Source organism: Python bivittatus, unplaced genomic scaffold (assembly GCF_059951505.1).
Source record: "Python bivittatus isolate LINGU-HERP-01145 unplaced genomic scaffold, Pbiv_v1 ctg000330_np1212, whole genome shotgun sequence".
Classification (NCBI taxonomy): domain Eukaryota; kingdom Metazoa; phylum Chordata; class Lepidosauria; order Squamata; family Pythonidae; genus Python; species Python bivittatus.
In genome coordinates, this window is record NW_028277058.1 from 21,953,854 (window position 1) to 21,977,300 (window position 23,447).

The 23,447-nt window shown below is 35.6% G+C and overlaps 1 protein-coding gene across 1 annotated transcript in view; it reads left to right on the forward strand.

Moving 5' to 3' along the window:
- The window catches only part of TRHDE (thyrotropin releasing hormone degrading enzyme), a 259,991-nt gene that overhangs the window by 201,438 nt on the left and 35,106 nt on the right, over window positions 1-23,447 (forward strand). Inside the window, exons 10-12 of the mRNA XM_088141536.1 lie at window positions 9,338-9,426; window positions 22,229-22,362; window positions 22,467-22,522. Coding sequence (XP_087997662.1) covers window positions 9,338-9,426; window positions 22,229-22,362; window positions 22,467-22,522 — 279 coding nt within the window. The remainder of the gene's footprint in view (window positions 1-9,337; window positions 9,427-22,228; window positions 22,363-22,466; window positions 22,523-23,447) is intronic.

Here is a 23,447-nt window from a genome sequence, read left to right on the forward strand (position 1 = left end):
TTATGCACCAGAGTGACTAAGACTGTCATAAAATTATCTGTTTAATGTAAGAGCTCCTAGAGCTGCAATGCTGCTACTTTCTCTACCAGCTTTGCTAAACATGGAGTACTGGACACCAGCTGAGAGTAGCTGGGTCCAAAGATAGTTTCTTAAGCAAGAGCTTTGCTACTGCTTCTTTAAGGGATCTGGGAATTCCACCTGTGAAAAAGAAATAGTGATGATTTCATTAATATTTGGTAGAGTGCAGTCATTAGAGGCCCATAAAAGCTAAAGCTGGAAGGGATGCAACATATAAGTACTGGTATAAACAGATCCAGTAACGTTATTCAGGAGATAAATTGCAGAATTCACTCAAATAAATGTTGTTAGATGCTGTGGTAGACATTTTTCATACTATATTGTTCAAATTGGCTTCAGTACAAATCTAAGCAGTTTTTTGACAAAGTACTATACAAATTGTTCACACGGTTGCTTAGCAACTAAAGACTTGGTCCTCTGCCCAAAAAATCCAGAAGAGGTCTTTGGATAGTTTTCTGAAGATGCACTCATGAAAGATATCCAACACTACTTCTTCTCCCTGATTTTCACATAGATCTTAAAACCATGCTATGATCGTGGTCACCTCTGGACCTATGCCATAATAGTTCAAGCTCTCTGCCCTCCTTCGTGCCTCACAAAAGTTCCATAAACCACAACATCCTGCAGGCTCCAATATAAACAGGGAGCATTGAAGAGCCACCATATCAAGTGCTTGGGAGGCTTAGGAATCCTATGTCTCAACCAGATGACTGATAGGCCAGTCAACAAGATTTGGGAAAACTTTCCTCTAAGCTGCCAAGACAAAAAGCCTTGGGATCTCTAGCATCGGAACTGAGACTATGCACAATCTCTGCCATTCACTAGAGATTAGCAATAGCAAAATGGTCTGGGGTGCCCTTGCCTCTTCTGAATTCTACTTGTACATATGGCAGTTCTTGTTCCATGTATGGTTGAACTACAGATAGGAAAATCTTGAGCATTGCCTTATTAGCTGATGAGGTGTAAGTGCTGTTGTTTGGTAGTTTGAACATTCTTTAGTATTGCACTTTTTTGGTATTAAAATACAAATTGATCCTTTCCAGTCCCATGGCCACTGCTGTGTTTTGATATTTGCTTACAAACCATATGTAGCACTTTGGCTGCATAATCTTGTAAACCTGTAAACAGTTCAGCTGGTATTGGTACAGCTTGGTTTTTAGCAGTATTTTCTAGGGTACATTTAAGTTCACTTTCCAAATATCTGAGTCATTATGATCAAACTTTTCTACATATTATCAATGTTGGAATGTATTTGTACCATTCTTCTATATGTTTGTGTCACTGTTTTATATTTTCTTTCTCCAATAGATTTTATTGAGCCCCTCCTTGCCTAAAAGATTCCCTTGATTTCTGTGTTTGTCGTTTTTCTTAATGTGTCCTACATGGGTGCAGTGCTCACCTAGTTTTTAACAGCAAAGCTATCAGTGCATGATGCTACAAAGCGTTCTGTTTATCAGCTGAAATTTTGCATAGTCTAATGCTGATTTGAATGGAGAAGGAGTGATTGGCCCAAGGTCACCCAGCTGGTTTCCATGCATAAGGGAAGACAAGAACCTGGGTCTCCCTGTTCCAAGCCCAGCACCTTAATCTATGCTGGCTCTATTCCCTTGATATCTGCATTTTCTTAAATATGTATCTTGATCTTCCAATTTGATTATTATTCTCAATTTATTTTCATTGTTTATTTAGATATAATTCCTGTTTCTTTTTATTCTTCTCTGGAACTCAGCATTTAGTTGAACACATTTTCCTTTGTCAGTCCTGTCTTTTGCTTTTTTTTTTTCCCAGTGAATCAGCAGACAGCCATTTTGTCTTTTGTCTTTGTTGCTTTTGTATTTCAGGATATTTCTGTTTGCTTCATCTTTAATGATACCATGAATTTCAGTATAGAGTTGTAGATTATTAAATCTAATCCATTAAATCTGTTATTCACTTTTACTGTTGGACTGATGATTTATTTTTATTTTTTAGTTTTTAGTTTAAGTTGTACTTTTCAGGAAATAGTTTGTGATCTGACCTGCAGTGAGCACTAGGTTTTGGGGGTTTTGCTGACTGAATAGAATTTCTCCATCCTTGCTTGCAGAGTATATACACAATTTGATTTCAATATTGTCCATTTGGTGAATCTCAATGTGTAGAGTCATCATTTACATTCCTGAAAGAAAGCATTTACTATAAATCTTCACTTTTCTTGGCAGAACTGTATTAGTCTTGCTCCAGCTTCATTTTCTGTACTGAAACCAAATGTTCCTATTATTTTAGATGCTATTTTATTTCCAACTTTAGAATTCTAGTCTTTGTAATTAGTATGATGCCCTTTTTTTGGTCTTATGTCAGTAAGGGGTTGTAAGTCACCATCCTTAGCATTTCTGTTTGAAGCATAATAAATCACAATTACCAGGGATTGAAACTGAGATCATTCTATATTTTGAGGGGGAGGGGCTAAATTGACTGACGCACTCTTTTTTTAATAATGATGGTTATTCCATCTTTACTTCTCTAATGTGAAGTAACTCATTCCAGTCCATTTCAGGTTGCTGATTTGCTGATTTCCTAGAAGTCAATGTTCAGTTCTGACATTTTTTCTTAGTTATCAAGTCATGAGTCTAACATTCCCTGTACCAATTGTTTTGGCACCAGTGGCCAGCCATTTGCCAGTAGGACCTAGTATTCAAAGACAATAGGCTCTCTCTTAGATAAATGCTAAACAGGTTATATCACTTAAGAGATTAACAGTAAAAAGATACATTATGTGTCCTTTCAGCTTGTTAAGAACCGCAGGAATGACAGTAGACAGACTTGCTGGAGCTGATTAGATAATACATAGCATATTTCTAGGTCTTCAGGTCTATGCAGAGGTTCAAAATACTCAAGACATCTGGCCATCTTTTATACTTTTTCAGAATAAATAACACAATATCTGGTGATAGTTTGATGGCTTATCAGTAACTTAGTTGAAACCCAAGCATTTGAAAAGACATTCCAATTAAGATGTTGTCCTTGGCATCTATCTATCCTCCCTTCCCCACCTGTCAGATTAGAGAGCATGTATTAAGATAAACATTATATTTGTCTATTTGTTTCAGACTGTCATACAGATATGAAGTTCAAAAGGTGAAGGTAATTATTAGGTGATATTTAGTGAAAAAGGGGAAGGAAGGAAGGAAGGAAGGAAGGAAGGAAGGAAGGAAGGAAGGAAGGAAGGAAGGAAGGAAGGAAGGAAGGAAGGAAGGAAGGAAGGAAGGAACTTTTACAGTAGCAAACATTCTTTTGTCTCTGGACACATCAGCAGGTGGACATTTTGGGGCCTTTAATTCAGCCACATCATAAGCACTAGTGAAGATCATACTTGTTCTCTACTCTCTTCCAGCAGCTTGTTGGATATTTTCCAATCTGGAGGTGCTCATCTTCCAGTACCATGTTTACATCATCCTGGTTGTGAATGTAATTTGGTTTCTTTCCTTGTTAGAATACCGGAGTGGGTTGCCACTTCCTTCTCCAGTGGATCATATTTAGTCTGAACACTTGTCTGTGAGCTCCACATCATGACTGAGCCCTTGGGAGTATATTTTCACAATGTTATAGCTCATAGCATCATTGGAATAAGCCACTGCTTCAAGGTGATAATCCATGACGGGGCCAACAATGTATTGAAGTCTGTTTACATATTTTGGAGTTAAGCCATAAATCTGCCTTGGCCCACACTCCCACCCCCTTCATCCATCCCATTAGCTTTCACTTAGATAATGGATTAGATTAGATTAATCTCTACTACAGTCAAAAACCACGAACAGAGGATGATCTAAACAGTGACCTTGCTAGGTATCCCACACAGCCTAGTTATTTCCACTACCATTAATATTTGGTCCTTGTTGCTCCCCAAATGAGCTGTCCAAAGGAACAAACCTCTTTGGACTCAACCTCATAGGATTATCTTTCTATAAATAGTTCCCTCTGCTTCAAGCCCAAGCAGATAGCCTACTCACACTTTGAGATGCCTTCAGGCCAGGTGGTCAGAATGTTGAAGACATACAGTAGGATTCTCCTTACCCAAGTTTCAGAATTAGCGCAAGCTCTGGTAAGCAGTAGGGCTGAAACAAAGGAAAGGCAGGATAAGCTGTTTCTTCTAGTATTGCTTTGGCTAAATACTGCACCACCCTTCCAAAAACATGAACTGAACTCCAATTCTAACAGTAGATCTTCTGATCTTAACCTTAATCTTTATCACACCCTTACAGCCAGAAAATACAATATATGTCAAACAAAACTTAAAAAAAAAAAGATGTACATTGTGCTTTTGGACTGTAAAACCTCCTCCTCTGGGGGAGATGGGCGGCATATAAATTTTATAAATAAATACCATAATAAAGATTAAGATAGGAAGTCTACAACACACACAAACATATGCAGATGCTCTTTAAGAAACTCAAATAATTGAGGGGTGTATTATTCAGATTCTTAACTATTATAGAATAAAGTGCCACATCTGATACTGTCTGGTATTAAACATACCTGGACAGACACATTTTGTACCTGTGCAGTTTCAGTTCTCTTTAAAAACAGCTTCTCATAGAAATTATTACACTAGTCAAGCCTGGTTATCAATAGTACATGAGAAAGTGAGGGAAGTTCCAGAGTGTTGTATTGGCATGACATTGGATTGTACAGCATAGTGTTGCACAAGCTATTAAAAAGTACCCCCAAACCTTGCTGTCTGTTTAGGGTTCCCCACTAACAATGTCCAGGAATATTCCCAAATAAACTTAGTTCATCAAGGGGAACATTATATTCCTAGTACAGTTGTTTTCTTGACACACAATAACTCCATCTGTTCCAGATTAACCTTGACGAAGTCCACAATTGCTTTCATTTTAGTTCATCAGCTTCCCTAGGCTGAATAGATAGGAAAAAAGAATTACCAAGGGAATAAGAGGAAATAAGTCCTATTGTTCCAAGGGAACATAACTGAACTTTAGAAACATTATTTTAAAATAATGTTACCTATAAAAATTAAGGTTTTAAATTAATTCTTCTGTTCATAATGTGCATTGCTATAATAAAAAAAAACAATAATTGCAAATAAAAAATACAAGTTATAGATTTAAACTTGGAAAATATAATATTTATAATTCTGTTTTTCAGTATATTCTAAAATCTTATGTTATTGATTTTTGTGTAGGCTTGTTCACTGAAGTGTTTACAATGAATATAGACATTTGGGGGGGGGTATGTGTTCTATTAAATAGACAATTTGGAAGGCTATGAGGTAGAAAGAAGTTGAGAGGAGTGAAAAATTTCAGAGGGAGCAATTTGAAAGGAAGAACCAGTTCTGACAGCAACAAAATTTTAGGAATGCAGTTCTGGATGAATTATCGATGGCCTTGATAACCTAAGCCTTGACTGGATTAACTAAGTCTTTGCAGAGATAAGACATGCACATAGAAAGATGTGGGTTTACCTGAGTTGCCTGTTTCTACCACTGGAAGCTAGTGCTTACAGCTTTGTGCAGAAGTGCTGATCAGTTATAGCAACACACATTTAATTTTTAATCTAAACAAATAATGAAAATAATGAATTAAATGCAAATATTAATCTTTTAAAACACATGAGAAAACAATAAAGGCAGTTAATTTAATTTGTTATAGCACTGTGCAATTATTCTTTAGAAAATGCTGCCACTAATTTCATTGGTATGTTGAATACTTGAGGAGAAAATGTGGTAAAGTTTAATATTTCTTTAGTAGTCTGTAGGCCCTATTGATAAATAAGAGATAAACAAATACACATGAAAGCCTGAAATTAATTACCCCAACTATCAGCATTATGCACATGCTGATTTGTGTAGTCTAGTCATCATGCATAATGCTGTAAAAACTCATCTTTCAACATGTTACACTTTTATCACTCTTTCATCCAGTCTACTTTCAGGAGGTGTCTTGCATATAACATTTTTTTTGAAGAATGCTTTCCTTTAGGTATCCATTGCAAGCCAAATCACTGCAACTTTCAGAGCCCCTCAGTGGAGTGTGTGTGTGTGTGTTGTGAGAGAGGGAGACAGAGAGAGAGAGAGAGATAAACACAGAGTAACAAAGAATGTGTTGTTTTTATTTGTAATATGACACATTTGTACTTATTGACTTGCCATTCTTTGACAGCTAAATTCACAGTGTCTTTGAGTTTTCACTGATCTTAATAAGTAAGCATAATAATCTACCTATTTATTATATTATATTATATTATATTATATTATATTATATTATATTATATTATATTATATTAGCTATGTAACTGTTTACTGTTGACTGTTAAGTAAGAAATATGCAACCTGCAGTCCTAGAGTCACATACGTTCCTCAGGTTTATTTCATGTGCCTTCAGTTTAAAGTTATTGACCCTTTGCCAGTGATAAATTCAGATCTCAGGAAGAGTCAACTGTTCTTCATATGTGTAAAGAAAATGAACATAAAAAAGACGATTAAAAACATAAAAATAAGAGAATTCAGCAAAAAGAAAAATGGGTACCTGTGCCATCATCTATTGCTTGTTTCACTCTGCAAATCATTAGCATGTCATATAAACCTCAAAAGCTTACTCCAGTGAGAATGCATACCTAGACTAAAAGAAAACAAAGTTTCCAAAGTTTACAGACCTCTGAAAGATCCATCCGTTCAGTTTACTCCATTTACTCCTACTATGTATTCCTGTATTAACCAATTAATAACCCATGAAACTGGCCTTTTATGCAAGTACTACTAATTTAATCCAAAGCCTTTATTAAGGAATTTTGTCAAAGCATTTTGGAAACCAAATATGTATTGTTTACCAAGTAACTCCTATTTGATAGATTGTTAACATAAAATTCCAGTTGGATAAAAGCAATTCCCTTTTGAATAAACCATGATGATTTGTCTTCTGCATTACTTATACTTCTGCAAGCCTGGGACGTTTTACCCATCCCTACACACCACCCCAATCCATCAATGGAGCAATAGAGCGGTGATACAGTGATTGCCCACATATCTCTACTGGCAGATATTTTAATCCAAAGAAAAGCCAGACAACCCATCGCCCACAGAAAGAATGTCTGCCAAAAACAAAGCAGGACTTACAAAACAAGGTTTGAAAACAGGAAAGCAGTCAAGACATGTAGGAAAGGAAACTGCAGCCATATAGTGCTAACAGTAATCTCCCAATAGCATACTCTATAAGAGATGGGTCGGGAAACAGAAGATAGGAATACAAGTCCCTTGAGATTTGGCAATGATGCTCTGTGCTGTGATTCAGTGTAGAATGCAAAAATACTGTGCTTTGTTGTGATAATGTATTCTTATTATTTTAAATTTATTGGGCACCCAACTCCAGTAGACTCTAGACAAAACGGCTGCTGATGAGGGGGCATCTGTTTTATAAAACACAAAGTTAATGGAATGGAAATTTTCTTTTTCATCAGGTTACCTCCATGGTGAATTATGGATATTATTGCAGATTTTAAGAAAAATGTTAATAACACTTAAAAATAGTTTCCAAATGTTAAAACTTATATTAACGGCAATTTATAACATAAATATTTTTTACTATTAAACAAGATGCATTTTAAAACATGTTGAATTGTGTATCTTAAAATAAAAATAAAAGAGGGTTTTTAATCTACTATAGTCAGTAAAAATTAAACACATAACCATATTCTGAATTGCAGCGCAGTGTGAAAAAAATCCATATTGATAATTGTTTACTCTTTTACATTTTAAAGCACTGATTAGATGGTTTATTCAGCCCTGTCTAATAATCCAGAGTCACTTGCCTCTCAATACATTTAACAGCATTGTTTCTATTCTGTGAATCTCACTTGATCTGCCATTGTTCTTTATATTTGGCAGAGACAGCAAGGCACTTTTCAATTGAAGATGCCATCTATTTCTCTTTAATTACATAGATTCAAAGAATATTTCTTCTACTGAAATAATTCCCTTAATCAACCCAAGTTTACTATTGGCTTATACTATTATTACTAATAAAATAATAGTTACAAAAAACCCAAACTTTTTTCTTTAGCAGACCTTTGGAGTTATTCACAGGTAAACTGAATGTGCTAAGGTGGTTCTTTATGTGCTTTTCCATATCTTCAAATATATTCAGTTGCTGTGAAATGATATACTTGTGATTGGCAGTATGTAATCAATTACAATAAATCCTAGCTACTATAGAAGTAATCAACAAATGCTCTTTCCAATTTTATGCTGAATGAATCGACTATGGGATTTTAAGTACTGTTGAGGATCTTGTCTTCCCACCTGTTGAAACCTCTTCTATCTCCCACTAAAAATTGAAATTGTGAGCCCTGAATATTTCTGAGAGCATTCCTGTTTGTTTGCAGGAATATATATATATATATATTTCAAAAGAAGTTTTCAGTTAAACTTGAAATCAAAATATGCAAATTCCATTACCTGTGCAGCTACTAGTTATATCAAAATGTATTTTGTTGCAGCAGTTTTAGAAAGGAATGGTTTGTTTTTGCTTTGTTTATATTTTATCGTTCACTTTTGAAGACGAACTTCCCTTTTTTCCATACTGGCTAGGAATTGGGTGTTGCATTCCCAACACATATGGATGGTACCAGGTTGGGAAAAATGGATATAAGGAAACTCCTGGAGCAAATAGCTATACAAGATTCAGGGCCATTATTCATATAAGGCAGAATCAGTTTTATACTAACTGTACCATACTGAAGCTGGATTTTTCCAGTATGCTACAAATGTATAAAATGTCTATAAGCATTATACACTTGATTACTGATATATGAGTAATAATAGAGGGTTGTAAGATGAAATTCCATTGTCAGAAAATTTTTAAGAAGATGCTTTTAATGATAGCATTATGAAAAAGGTATATTGTCACTGAAACCAAAATACATGCTGTTGTCAGAGCCTATTCTCCTTAAATAAATCTTGGTTATGGGGCCAATACAATTTTTGGTATTGGATATTTTTCCTTCTATTTTGTCATTTTATTTTATTAGAAACTATTATGTAATGGTAATACATTATATTTAAAAAAGGAAAACATGGTTTTTGAAAGATGACTCACCACTTTGTTGCTAGTCACAAATTGATTTTAGAAACAAGGTAACGTGTTAGAATCAAAATATTTGCTCTCTTACTGAAAATGTTTGATTCCTTTGATATAATCCCTGATTGCTGTTGAGTGAGAAGAATCAGTTCAGTATTTTTATTCTTAGAACCCCCTCCTTTGTCTTGCAGCTACTTGTGGCAGATTCCATTAACAATTGCAGTAGGAAATACGAGCCACATCTCATCAGAGGCAATTATATGGGTGTCTAACAAATCAGGTAAACATAAACTTTCCTCCCAGTAGCATCTCATGCAGCATTCATGTGTTTTTCTGAACTATTTCTTCACATTTGATCTTATAAAAATGATTAGTGTTGCTAAACATAGATTTTGTTTCTGAAGAATGAATTGTAAAAAAGGAGTTTTAGGATTTTTCCCCATAATAAAAGTAGGAAAAAATGAGAATATTATGAAACTTTTTAATAACACAAGATAGTCTGAAATATTTATTTGTATTCAGATATCAAATAATTGAATACATGTGTTAAATTTATAAAAGAGTATATCTATCTTATAGACAGTGTAAAATTTAAATTTAAATCCTGATTTAATCCCAAAATTAACCCAAGAAAATTATAAAGAAGTTCTGATTCTTTTGTAAGTCCTTTTCAACTGTTAGCAGAGAAGGTTTCTTTTGGTCTTGGCTTTTAAAGCTTCTTCTGCCACCATCATCCCTTTTTAGTTTTTCACACAATTTTAGTAGGAAATTACCTCCAAGTCACTTGGAGTCCCAGCAAACTGCATTGGAATTGGAATGAAGTAGACAGGAAACTTATCTAGCAAGTGTTATATGCAGTTCTCTTAGGTTTTTCTCACTTTGGCTCCTAAGCATACAGTAGACCACTTCTGAATTGGCACAGTCTGTTTGAATGACAAGATATAAAAAGGGAAAGAGAAGTTCTTGCCATAGCTGGAAAGAGAGGATAAATGAACTAATTTCACAGAGAAGTTACAACAATGTTACTCTTTGGTGAAATTATATGAAAAGAAGCAGTCAAAAACTTGTAATTTTTTTTCCTTTTGCTCTTTAACAGTTGATTAGTTGTAATATCTTAGGACTTGGTGCTCTAGAAAGTTATATAGAGAGTATTTGTACTTTTATATAAGCATAATGATCATAAAGTAGGTTTTTGTCTTCAGACATAGTTGGCTCAGATTATTAAGCCATTCAGATAGCTTGCTGATTCAAGGTTAGATGTTGAAGCCATACTATTTTTTTAGTTGTGTGTGTATGTGTGTATAAGAGAGAAGGGCTGTGTGAGTGTACTTTCTTTTCCTCTTTAGATTCATTCTTTGTATTCAAATTCACTGATCCTATCACCAAAAAGTAAGCCAATAATAGCTAGCAGTCGCTGGTAAACTATTACATATATTTCTAAGAAAGTATATCAAAAATTACCAACCTGGGAATAAAGCTAATTCATTCTGAAAGCCGTATTTATTCATGAGCAATTCCATTTCACTTCATTTATATGCTAATCAATATGCAGACAGCATGGGTGGATGAGAGAGGATTGAATGGTGCCAGCATCATGGAATCACAAGAATTTATACAATAAAAATCGGTAGCAATGGTGGTATTAGATTCTAGTCAGTGTATTTCAAATAGTGTGCAGGATATGTATGGTATGCACATTAGCTGTGAATGGCTGGCTAATGTGCATGAATGTCATGAATGCCTGGCTGATCCAAGCTAGTTAAATTTGAGAAGCTCAGCATATTGTTAGTAGCTGAGGGATTAATTTTGCAAGGCAAGTCACTATAAGCAAAGGAAGGAATTCTAAGAACAATGTATAGTAGATACATGCAAGGTATCTTGTTCATACTTCTAGAAGGCCCCTTGTATTCAAAAGATTCATAACAAAAGAATGTTTGGGAAAATTGCTTTCTTTTGAAAAGTTTTTTGATGCATGAATTACCTAATCATACTTGACCTCTGCCATAGTATGTACTGTATGTCTTAATGAAACAATCGCTACAATAGTAGTGGTGCTCCTGCTGACAGAATTGGGAATGTTGACTTGGACTTTGGCATTTTGAAGTTCACAGGTAATCAAGAAAATTGATTAAACCTTAACTAATTATCTTATTTTTTTATTGGAGCATCTGAACTGTTTTTATCTGGTATAGTGTATTTGGTCTGCTTAATTTAAAGTACAGGTAGTCCCCAGTTTAAGAACAAATTCCATTCCCAAGATATGTATATATGTAAGGTATGTATGTATCCAATGTATGTAATGTAATGTAATGTAATGTATGTAATGTATGTAAGCCAGAACAGTATTATTATGTAATATTGTATAAATAGTATTGTGTAATGAACTTGAACCATTGTGTATGTAACTTAAAGTTTGCTACAATAGGCTCTGCATGGGTCAACCTTAAACTGGGCGTTCTTAACCTGGGGACTACCTGTAGCTTAAAGTTTACAGATTTAGAAATATTGCTTCTGTTGATGGTGATGATGAAGAAGAAGAAAAAGAAGATAAGTTGTCTCAAAAATATCTGATCCAAGAATTTGAGATGAAACTGAAGGCATTCATCATTTTCAGAGCTTGGTACCTGTCTACAACAACCTAATAATGTCCACCCAACATAATGGAAAGTATCAGATTATAGCATCTTTAAACCCACTCTTCCCTGAAAAAAAAATCACCAGAAATCCAACAGAGAGGGTAGGATTGTGCTGTATTTATTACCTGCTAGATTTTTGCTGATACAAGGAACTGTGCCCTATAGTTGGTTACTACTGATTTTTACAGTTTATAGCCTATTATTCATTCTGAAATGCTTTTTGACATAAGCAGATCAAAGAAATGCTGTAATTGTAGAATACCTTGATCTCAGTAAAGTATTTGATGAGGTAACTCATGATATCCTGAGAACAAGATGGATAGATGATTCTGCAATCAGTGGATTTGCAACTAATTGTACAGACACATCCATAGAATGTTTGTAAATGGTTCTGCATTGACCTGGAGGGAGGTATCAAACGGAGTCCCCAATGCTTATAAATGACCTAGTGCTTTCCATCCAGGGTATCTTTCAGATATGTGAACTTTACCTCCCAGAATTCTCATTCATGTTCATGCCGGCAGGGGGATTCTGGGAGGTGAAGTTGCCAAAGGTCCAAAGTTGCCAAAGGTCTAAAGGTTAAAATAAAATGGAAGTTTATTCAGTTTGTATATGACACCAAGTTATTGGGTTGAATATTCACAAAAATCATATTTTCAAATGACCTCAACAAGCTTGAAGATTGGGCTAAATCCAACAGAATGATCTATATCTGAATAGTAGCCCAAAAAATGAATATGTACAGGATTGGAAAGACCTGCTTAGCAGCAGTGTGTGTGTGTCAAGGGTCTAAAAGTACTAGTGGAGCAAGAGTTGAATGTGAGCAAGCACAGTGATGCTGTGGCAGAAAGACCAATGCATTCTTGGGCTACTTTAACAGAAACATTATGTCCATGTTGCAGAAAGGAATAGCTCCATGTATACTGCACTGTTTAGACTCTGCTTGCAGTACAATAGCCAGTTCTGGCACCACACATTTAAAGAGTTATAGAGAAACTGGAGTGTGTTTAGAGAAGTACTATGAAGATGATAGAGGCCCTGGAAACTAAGCCCTATGAGAAATGGTTAAAAGGAATTGGACACGTTTACCTTGCAGAAAAGAAAAAAGAAAGGAAAAGAAAAGAAAAGGGGAAAGTTGTAATAGGGCTTTGCAGTACTTTAGATTAAATTTGGAAAATGTGCTTCAGAAAACAAAGAGAGCATGAATGTAATACCTGTCATTAAAGAAACTGGATATGTTTCCAGGATCTCATGACTGCAGTGGTATATGGTTGCATTATTGAATCCCAAACAGACATTGCTTTCATGCTCCCATGTGTTCTAAAGGAATTTTTTCAAAGCAAATCTGAAGCATTGCTCTGCCCTAATAGCAATCTACAAATATCTTGCACTGTAACATGCAAGAGGAGAAAGACCTATTTTCTCTTGAAACTGAAAGCAGGACTAGGACCAGTTAAAAGCCAGAAGATTCAGGCTGAATATCAGGAGGAGTCTCCTAATGGTAATTGCTATTAAGCAGTGGGGCAGTCTTCCTAGAAAAGTGGTGTGCTACCTGTTGCTGAAGCTTTTCCAATGCGCTGGATGGTCATTTGTTGGGAATAGTTTGGTGGATTTAGACCTGATAACCTATTAAGTCCTTTAAAGTGCACATATTCTTTTATTCTTTTAAATGTAATACTATGAATACCCTTCTAGATAATTACAGTGGAACCTCGAGTTACGAATTTAATCCGTTCCGTGACTCTGGTTGCAACTCGAATTGGTTGCAACACGAGGCAAATTTTCCCATAAGGTTCAGTGTAATTACCGTTAATCCGTTCCGGCGTCCGCGGACCACGCGTCAGGGGCAGAAAAACGGCAGGGCGGAAAAATGGCCGTGGACCACGTGTCGGGGGTGGAAAAATGGCCGCGGACCACGTGGCAGGGGCAGAAAATGGCCACGGACCACGCGGCAGGGCGGAAAAATGGCTGCGGACCACGTGGAACTGGCGGAAAAATGGCCACAGACCATGTGGAACGGGCGCGAAATGGCTGCGGACCACGTGGAACGGGCAGAAAATGGCCGCGGACCACGTGGAACGGGCGGAAAATGGCCGCAGATCCGGTTCGTAAGTCGAGGCGAGTTCGCAAGTCGAGGTAAATTTTTGGGGCCGGAGCTGGTCGTATCTCGAAAAATTCGTAAGTAGGGGCATTCGTAACTAGAGGAACCACTGTATAGATTAGGATTTTCACTAACTATAAGCAGTATGCAAGTGTTTTATTGTTTGACTGTTTTTGAAAAGGTAAAACTCTGATGCTGCATCAAAGTGAAGCAAATTTAAAGTGAGAGATAATATTTATACTTATCATTTGGTTCTTTTATTCTCAATTAAAATGCAATTGCAAATGAAAATTTACTAGGCTAATTATTAAAATTTACTTCAGAGTAGAGATATGAAAATAATACTGATTTTTTTTTCTATTTCCCCTCTTTTTTCTTTTTTTAAAAAAGTCTTTTGCCCATTATGATAATGATGATGACAGTAATGATGATAAGATGTGTGTGGCCTCCATAACTCCTCATCTCTGTGTGTACAGGGTTACGCTGCTCAATGTTAAGTGTCCAAATGTGAAATAGTGTTGTATTAGATTCACAGTTTGTAAGAGCAGAACGTTATAGGGACCCCCAAAAATGCTTGTCCTCTAGGACCATTTTGAAAATTATGAAGTGGTCCTGAAGGGTTGCAATGAAAGGGGAGAATCTGCCAAAATAGGTAGAGGTGGTTGTGAAAGTAGAAGAGTTTGTAGGAGGAAAGAGGGAATGTTTTGTGATGAGTGGCTTTCAACTGAACCAACTTTCATATCTATCTTTTTAATTTATTGTTCTTATTTTCTAAATGGATGCAATGAGGGGTCCATCCATTCTTTTCTGTCTGTCCTGAATTGCATCTCATTTGCTAGTCAGAATCTTTCCCACAACCATATTGTTGCAGAGAACAAAACCCAATGACATAAGGTCCATTAACCATAATCACAAACTTGTGCAGAGAACAGCAACATTTTGGCCCAGAAGCTCCAAGTTCATGCTTCCACGGGGCGGGGGGTGGGGGAGGTAAAAGACAAATATGTTATTTAAATATTGCATTTAAAGCCAATTCTTTCATTGTTAGCATAATATTTCTGAGAGAAAAATATAAGAGGGAGATTTTTATTAAACATTTGACCCCAATATTTGCAAGGAGGAAAATTGTTCAATAGTAGATAAATAGTAAAACCCTTGCTAAGTTCTTAAATGGATGGATGAATAAGGATTGTTACCTAGGCTAATGGAGCTTGTGCTGGTAATCCTTGTATATAGGAAGCACAGAAGCTCAATCAATGGATTGAGTTTGAAACAGACAAGCTTGCATTGAAGAAACTGAATTACAAATGTAATATGATAGGTGAGACTGGAGTGCCTCTCTCCATCTGCACTGTACTAGGATTATTTAACTACTAAGAAAGAAAATTTGAGAATAAAAGAGGATTAATTGAAGAATTTTAGAAAGTGCTGATAACTATCAATCATCCTATTTCAAAAATAACACCAGTCAATAATTAAAAAAAAACAACAACGCTGATAACAATGGAGAGGACAATTGCTGGATAGTGAAAACAACACACTAAAAAAAAGATCAAGAGTTCAACATTTTTTTCAGGAGCCAGCCTCTTTTTTTTAAAGAACATGAGAAAAAATTGTAACTCAGGAATCTTTTGAAAGCTGCTTGAAAAAAATTCCCCTTTTTCCCCCAAAAGGGGGGGGGGGAAATCATCTTTTTTGCTAATCATTCTAAATCTTTTGTTTATGTGATTGCTTAGTCTGCCTCCTATCACCTTTGAACAAATAAATTTGCAGAACCAGCTGACATAATGGGAAGAGAGGAAGAGGGAAATCAAACAAGCAAGCAAAAATGCTTTCAGACTTTGTATCATTTTGGGTTTCAATAGATGCAAAGATACTAAACCTTGCTAATAGAAAGCCCTATCTCTCAGCTCTGACAGAACAAATCCTTTCTCCTATAAAGTGGATCAAATGCTGCCTTCTCTGATTAGTGATTTGTTGGCTCTGATCATGGCCTGCTGGAGTGAAAGAACTTTCAATTAGTCAGAAGCATCTTGTCTCAGCTGCCAGTCCTCCCTTTTCTCTGCATATATGTGATCTGCAATAGTGGAAGGGCTGCAAAACAGATTCCTATGTTGCATAGATAATAAGAAAATGGGAACTTTATCCACCATCCTTACCTACTCCTACTTAACTAATCCTGTGTCAATTAGAAAACAATCCCTTTGCCTTATTCAGCATTACAGTAGCAAGCAAAGAGGGGAAAGGGTTTTTAACAGTATCATGAGCTATAGTACCAGGGGCTAGGGAGAAAAATAGAGCTCATTAAGAACTCTACAGGGCATCTGCACATTATTTGGCCAACAGTAGGAAGGAGGATCAATTGCCCAAACAGCCACCCTGAGCAGCTGCCTCTATTCATACTGTAATGGAGTGTTTTTCAACCTTGGCGGCTTTCATATGGGTGGACTCCAACTTCCAGAATTCCCCAGCCAGCCAGGGGAATTCTGGGAGTTGGAGTCCGCCCATATGGAAGCTGCCAAAGTTGAGAAACACTGCTGTAACGTAAGTACACAATGTGTCTACATTAGCTAAATAAAATGTAATATTTGCCAGGGAGTGATATATAGATTTTTTAAAAAGCTGAATAAGACATTCAAGGATTTTCTACATAGAATAAATATTTTAGGCAAAAGAAACATTAACAGCAGTTACTTCATAGTGCTTCAGAAATACCTAAGATATTTTTATAGAGAAATTGCCCATGATTGCCATGATGTAACTACATCACTGAAATATGATAGAAATTGCATGGTGAGAGAAATTGTAGACATCAACAAGCATAGACGTCAAATGCTAGTAATAATAAAGACCTTCACAAAAAAAAAAACATTTTATCAGACACCCTTTACAATAGCTGCCCTCTCATTTGAACTAGTATAACGTGAAAAGATTAGTCTCCTTTGTAGACATAGGTCAACCTAAACTTGTCCTTAACTGAGAAATGATAGCATATATTGTGTTTTTACTTAAAATGTATTGGAAACCATTAAAAAATACTGTTGTTGCTTTTTTTTGTGTGTTGGTTTTTAATTCTTTGTTTACTGCCCAGAGTTGCAATTTGCAAGATGGTGGCTATATAAATTGATATAAGAAATAAATATGTTGCTGAATAGTCATACTTACTGCTATTTCTCAGAATACAGTGATACCCAGTTTGTGGCTCTAACAGAAGCAACATAACATTGTAATTATGACAGACTGAATAGAAGGACATAGTAATTATTTTTAGTACTAATCCTAGTAAAAATCCTCCTCATTAACATTATTTAATCAGCATTTAAATGAGCAATTTTTTTTTTTCCTGCTGCTCCTGCTACATGGATACCCCCCAGCTTAGTCCAGATATCTTATCATGAGAAAGTTATCCTCAAAGTGCACTTTTTCACTTCACTGTATTTGTTGTTGCTGTTGTTCAGTCGTTAAGTCATGTCCGACTCTTCGTGACCCCATGAACCATATCACGCCAGGCCTTCCTGTCCTTCACTGCCTTCCTGAGTTTGCTCAGTTTCATGCTCATTGCTTCAGTGATGCTATCTAACCATCTCATCCTCTGCCGTCCTCTTCTCCTTTTGCCTTCAATCTTTCCCAGCATCAGGGTCTTTTCCAAAGAGTCCTCTCTTCGCATTAGGTGACCAAAGTATCTGAGCTTGAGCTTCATTATCAATCCTTCCAATGAGCAATCAGGGTTGATTTTATTTATTTGCAGGGTCACTGTATTTATTGGGCCCTAAATGAGGGAAAGCATTAAGGCTGCTCTTGGTTTTGATGAACATACTGCTGCTAATACAACTGGCAAAAGTTCTGTCATCAAGACACTTATTTTTTTCTGATAACCATATTTCAGTTTGTATTTTTCAGATTTTGAATTATGAAGCAGCAACCTTTGTGATGAAACAATTCAGGCTTTGAAGATATTTGTTTGCAAGCTTTATAAATAAAATATTAGCACTTTGGACCTCAGACAAGTGCAGTACCAATTCATTAAAATAATTCAACATTTTCAGGCTTAAGGAGATGCTTAAAGAATCCATACATTAACTTTAATGAGGCTCTTAAAGCAGCTATATTTTTTTCCAGGCTCATTTGGGTAATGAATAGCAGAGGAGTATTGCATTCATGCTCAGATAAGGTCCAAAGAGTTCTTTTGAATCATCTTCAAATTGCACAGTTCAGAGGAAGTTCAAAGGAAGATGATTTGATGGAAATATGCAAGAACCATTTTACCTAGGCAAAAGGGGCTGAAACATTTTTTTAAGTCCAAGGAAATGAGATAATATTTGGAAGTGTCTCAAGCAGACACCATCCTTAGTCACTGGAGTATAAGGGGGAGGAGATATAGCAGAATCAGACTTTCAAGATTCTGTTGTTATAGCCAATCTCAATAAAAGTAATTTTAGCCTTCCTGGAGTTCATTTTTTGGTCTGATCTATCTAGTAGGGCTGACACAGAGAACTCTTATTCCTGTCCTTCCAGCGTGCTGAATAATATAAACTTTCTAATAAGTGAAACTATAAGTTTTTATATGTCATACATGTTGTGTCATAATACTTTGGGTCCATGAAGATGATCCACAAACATATTTGTTTGGATGGAAAAATTAGGATACTTGCATATTAGCAAGGCATCCCAATCCAACCTGTTCCTAAGTTATCATGAAAGAAGATATGTAGATATGGAAGATGTAACTGTATTAGTGCATATTTACAGTATATTGAGATAGGTAGGTATAGTAAACTCTTAAAAATGTGGCAGAATAGAGTATAACAGATATATTAGAAACTGGTAAGTGTAGGTAGTGACTCAGTTGCAGGCTGTTGAACTATACTTAAAATACAGCAATTGCCATTTATAAAGCATTAGATATTATATTTGCACATCAAACATATTTTATAACCCTTCAAGCTTAGGGTTGAAATAAAATTATTTCATGAGTTTGAAATAATTTTACATCTTAAATAACAAATTATTTCATCTCAGCTGTACTCTAGGGATCAAAATGACTAGAATTATTTCCCCACTTTTTGCTTCAGTATTATAAATTACAGCATTTTGATTTAAAATTGCACTATAGTAGCAAAACAAATGTTATACAGGTAGTCCTCGCTTACCGACTGTCTCATTTAGCAACCATTCAAACTTACAATGGTGTAAAAAAAAAGTTTTGTAACCAATCCTCACTTTTATGATCATTGCAATGTCCCATGGTCACATGATCACCATTGATATGCTTTGCAACTGGCACACATTTATGACCGTCACAGCATCCCAAGGTCACATAATTGTCATCTGTGTGCTTTGCAACTGGCTTGCGACAAGCAGAGTTAATAGACAAGGCAGAAGTAAAATCATAAGTTGTGGTCACATGATGTTCTGCTTAGCAATCATGCAGCTTCGCTTAACAACCGAAGGGGAAGTGAGAATGTAAGCCCGTTGCAGTCACATGATTTTCTGCTTAGTGACCATGGTGCTTAGCGATGGAGTTACTGGTCCCAGTTGGGGTCGCTAAGTGAGGACTACCTGTATATTTCATATCTTTATAGTTTCAAATACCTCATACTTCAGTTCTGTTAGAAGTATAAATTATCTTAGCTAATAGCTCTTTTTACAATGAGTCTTGTTGCTACTTAATTTTAGACACAGAATTCTAAAAAAGGTACAGTAGGGATTTTCCTCTGAAATTTAAACCAGTGTTTGTGTTATGTTTTACAATTATCACATATAAAAACATTCATATGAATCAGAGCAGTATAATATATGCAGAGGTATGTTCAGAATTACTTCAGCAAATCGTAACCTTCACTTTAATGTCTCTTTCCCCAACTTCAGCAGGTTTATAGAGCAAGAGTCCTAGATACAAAAATTAGTTCAGATGCATCACTTTGTTCATGAGTGACCATGACCACACATCCATTCACACTAAATAAATAATTTCATTTTTACTGACATAAAAAAGCCGTATGAAATGTCAGAACCATTTCTTTTCCACAGAATAGCTAAGAAATCAATAGTTTACTTTTAATATTTCATGCACATGGAATTATGTAATAGTCTATTTATAATAGGATTATTTATACTTCCGTGGTAATCCTATCTCTTAATGACATTCTTGTAAATATGTGATGAAATTAGGCACGTAAACATTGGCTGCCATCCTATTTTGTGATCTCCTAGACATACAGACTTACTTGTAAGTAATATGGGAATGAAATAGATAAGGCTTTCATACCAGAGAGAGAGAGAGAGAGAGAGAGAGTCTCTTGCAGATGGGCAGGGATAAGTTGCAGTGGACTAAGGAGCTTGCAGAAAGTGCTTAGAATCCTTGTTGAGCTCAGAAATGGAGTGAGAGAAGATGGATGGTGACCAAAGTTGGATGTAAGCAGTTTCAGACTGCTAAAGATATGCAGGTCTTGCAGTGGTTTGAAGATCACTCAAGTGAATGAGAATCATGGGTGAATGAGAATCAGCAAAGTGGGAGAAGCACTATGGCTGGAGGAAAATCTGTGCAGATTTCCTGAGGGAAAGACCTAAGATGGTGGTCAACATTTTGACAGCCATGAGAGATTGCCAGTTATTTTTTTTCCTTAGGCCCTTGATTAATTCTATGGGGAATTTCATTATAACTACAAACATAATAATAGCTTAAGACAGGCACATTGACTTCAGAAGAAGCATTATTTTGTAAGTAGGGAAATAGTTAATTGCTGAACAGCAGAGCAATAATAGTCATAAAACAATTTATGATTTACTGCATCCTCTTTATAAAACCTCTTTATAGCAGAACCTGGGGTGGGGAACTGCTTTAGCTACAGGCCACTTACAGAGCCATCTAGCTATAAAAGACTAACTCTCAGAAAAACTGAACTTTTTTCTAGTTTTAAAATATCACAAATAAAAAAGAGTGAACTGTTTCACAAGAAAGTCTCTGTGCTGTTTTTTTTTTTATGTTTGACCCTCCCACATACACCACCATAAAGTAACCAGCACATTTCTGCTTTTAGCTCCGATTGCCCATGCAAAAAATTGAGTTGATACTCTGCTAGATTCTTTTGGACCATAATATTAAAAGTGAGAAATAATTCACCACTGCTTTGTTAATCACTAACAATAATAAATGGGAGGATGTTGTTCCATATTGCTAGAAGTCAGCTGAATCAAAGGATGTGCTTAAAATCCTCCTGCAAAATTCCTTCTTTCTTAGCTTTCAAAAATGCTAAGAAAGCATGTAGTGAATGCTCAAAGAAGCATTTATTTCATGCTATTTATATATGGAATACTTCTGACATATACAAGAATAATCCTTATAAAAAATCATAAATATAATTGCATCTTGTTTATAATCTAGGCTTGTTTATTATATTTCAGCCTAAGCCTGTGATTCATACAGTTGAACAACCATTGATGGCTCTGGCTCGATTCCTTTGTTCACATTCAATGTATTAAAATCATCATGAGATGAGCTTTGGCTCTCCTAGTTTTGGGTGATAAATATTTGTGAATGTACTCTGGAATGAAAATGCTTCAATTTTACCACCTCTGGACAATTCTGAAAACAGGCTAGCACTATGATGTGATAATGCTACATGTCACCATTAGGGAATGCATTAATACAATAATATTCAGCACACAAATAAGTAGAATTTTATCTTATAAAGTCTTTATCACATCTTGGCTGAATGTTAAAATGAATGTTAAAAATTGGTCCTTAATTGTACTAAATTCAGCTGCTCTAATTCAGAAATTAATCTGCATAAAAACCATGTTGGTATCATCCTTAAAAGAAAAATGAAGCAGCTAATAATGAACTTCAGGTTTTTTTTATCGAGGATATACATGATAATCACATTTTATAGCAATATACCTTGTCTTATAAACATATTTTCTCTGTAAATTGGGGGATTTTACAGCTGTATTTGACTGATTCATTATTAGACAGTAGACTAAAGTGACACCAACAGCTCCTATAAAAGAGTGAACTATTTTGCTTGTTATGGAATACCTTGTAGTTTTTTTCCTCCTATGATCAAAGTTATTTTAAAATATAAAATATCTTACAGGTTTTTTAGGGCTAAATTATAGGAGGTTTTTAAGCCATTTTTAATATATGTTTTTTAACTATTTATAGATTATGTCCATGTCTGGAGGGTCCTGTGTTTTTTCTTCTTTTTTATTATTGTGAGCCGCCCAGAGTCACCCATTGGGGGAGATGGGCGGCATACAAATTTGAAAATAAAAATAAAATAAATAAAATAAATAAAACATTCTGATCAATAATTTGCATTCGTTTTACCATACTTTGTTTACAGAACATCACAGGATTGCCTATCTTAATGGAGGTACCTGGCTGCTTGGAAACATCAATCAAGCTGGCTATTTTAGGGTTAACTATGACATCAGAAACTGGAGACTGATAATTGACCAACTCATGAGAAACCATAAGGTAAGCTCATTTCATTATATTTCCTGCAATTTGTTCTGATATATGAAATACTTCCAGTTTCTTATCATCCTTAAGTTTTCAATTTTTCTCCTTTACCCTCATAGGTAATCTCTGTCAGTAATCGTGCAGGTTTGATCGATGATGCGTTCAATTTAGCCAGGTATGTTTTTCTGTAGATAATCTAGTTTAATGCATATCCCTACAGCCCTCATATCTTTCCCTTCATAGTGTGCTTGGGCACAGTTTGAAGTTGAAGCTACTTTAAAACGGTTTCAGATTTCATCCCATTTCTTCAGTTTTATGTCTTTTCATGATACAGTGCAAAAATATTCTCAGCACCGCATTCTCTGTTTCTGACTAGTAAAAGCCTGAGAGTATTTCTGAATGCAGACGCTTGATTAATTTTCTTTAAGGGCAGTTTAGTGCTTTGCAGTTTAATAATCTGTTCCCATTTCACTAATGAACTATTTTCCTTTCAAAGTGATCCTTGAGCAGCATGTCATTTCTAGTAATAAAACTCTTCGAGCTTCAGAATTTTTTTCTGCTCTGTTACAGATAAAATGTCTTATTTTACGGTAAAATGTATGCATATATTTTCACCCAGTCCAGAATGGTATGAATGTACACACAGATCTTTAAACCAATTGTAGAAGTGGCAGGTTTTGCATAATAATAATTGCAATGTAACAATTGCTAGCAATATAATTTATGAAAGTAGATAGCTGTCAATGTTGGTGATCAAAGTTTGCATCATAAACCTGTAAATAAGCACCTAAAACTTCCTAGCTGAAGTGGAAATGATGTAAGGAAAAAAGAAAATGGAAATAGCATGAACAACAAAAACATGGGTAGAAAAGTTAGGAGAAGCAGCAAGCCTACTGGTCAGCATAGAAAGGGAGGGCACAGGTAAGTGGCACTACTATTGCCCGCCTTTCTTTGATCTCTACTATCATATTCATGGAAATAAAGGAAGAACCTGCTGAATTAAACCATTTTCTTTACCATAGCAACCAGCCAGTTGTTTCAAGCAAACCTGCAAGCAGGACTTGAAAGTAATAATACATTTCAATACTTTTGCTTCTCAT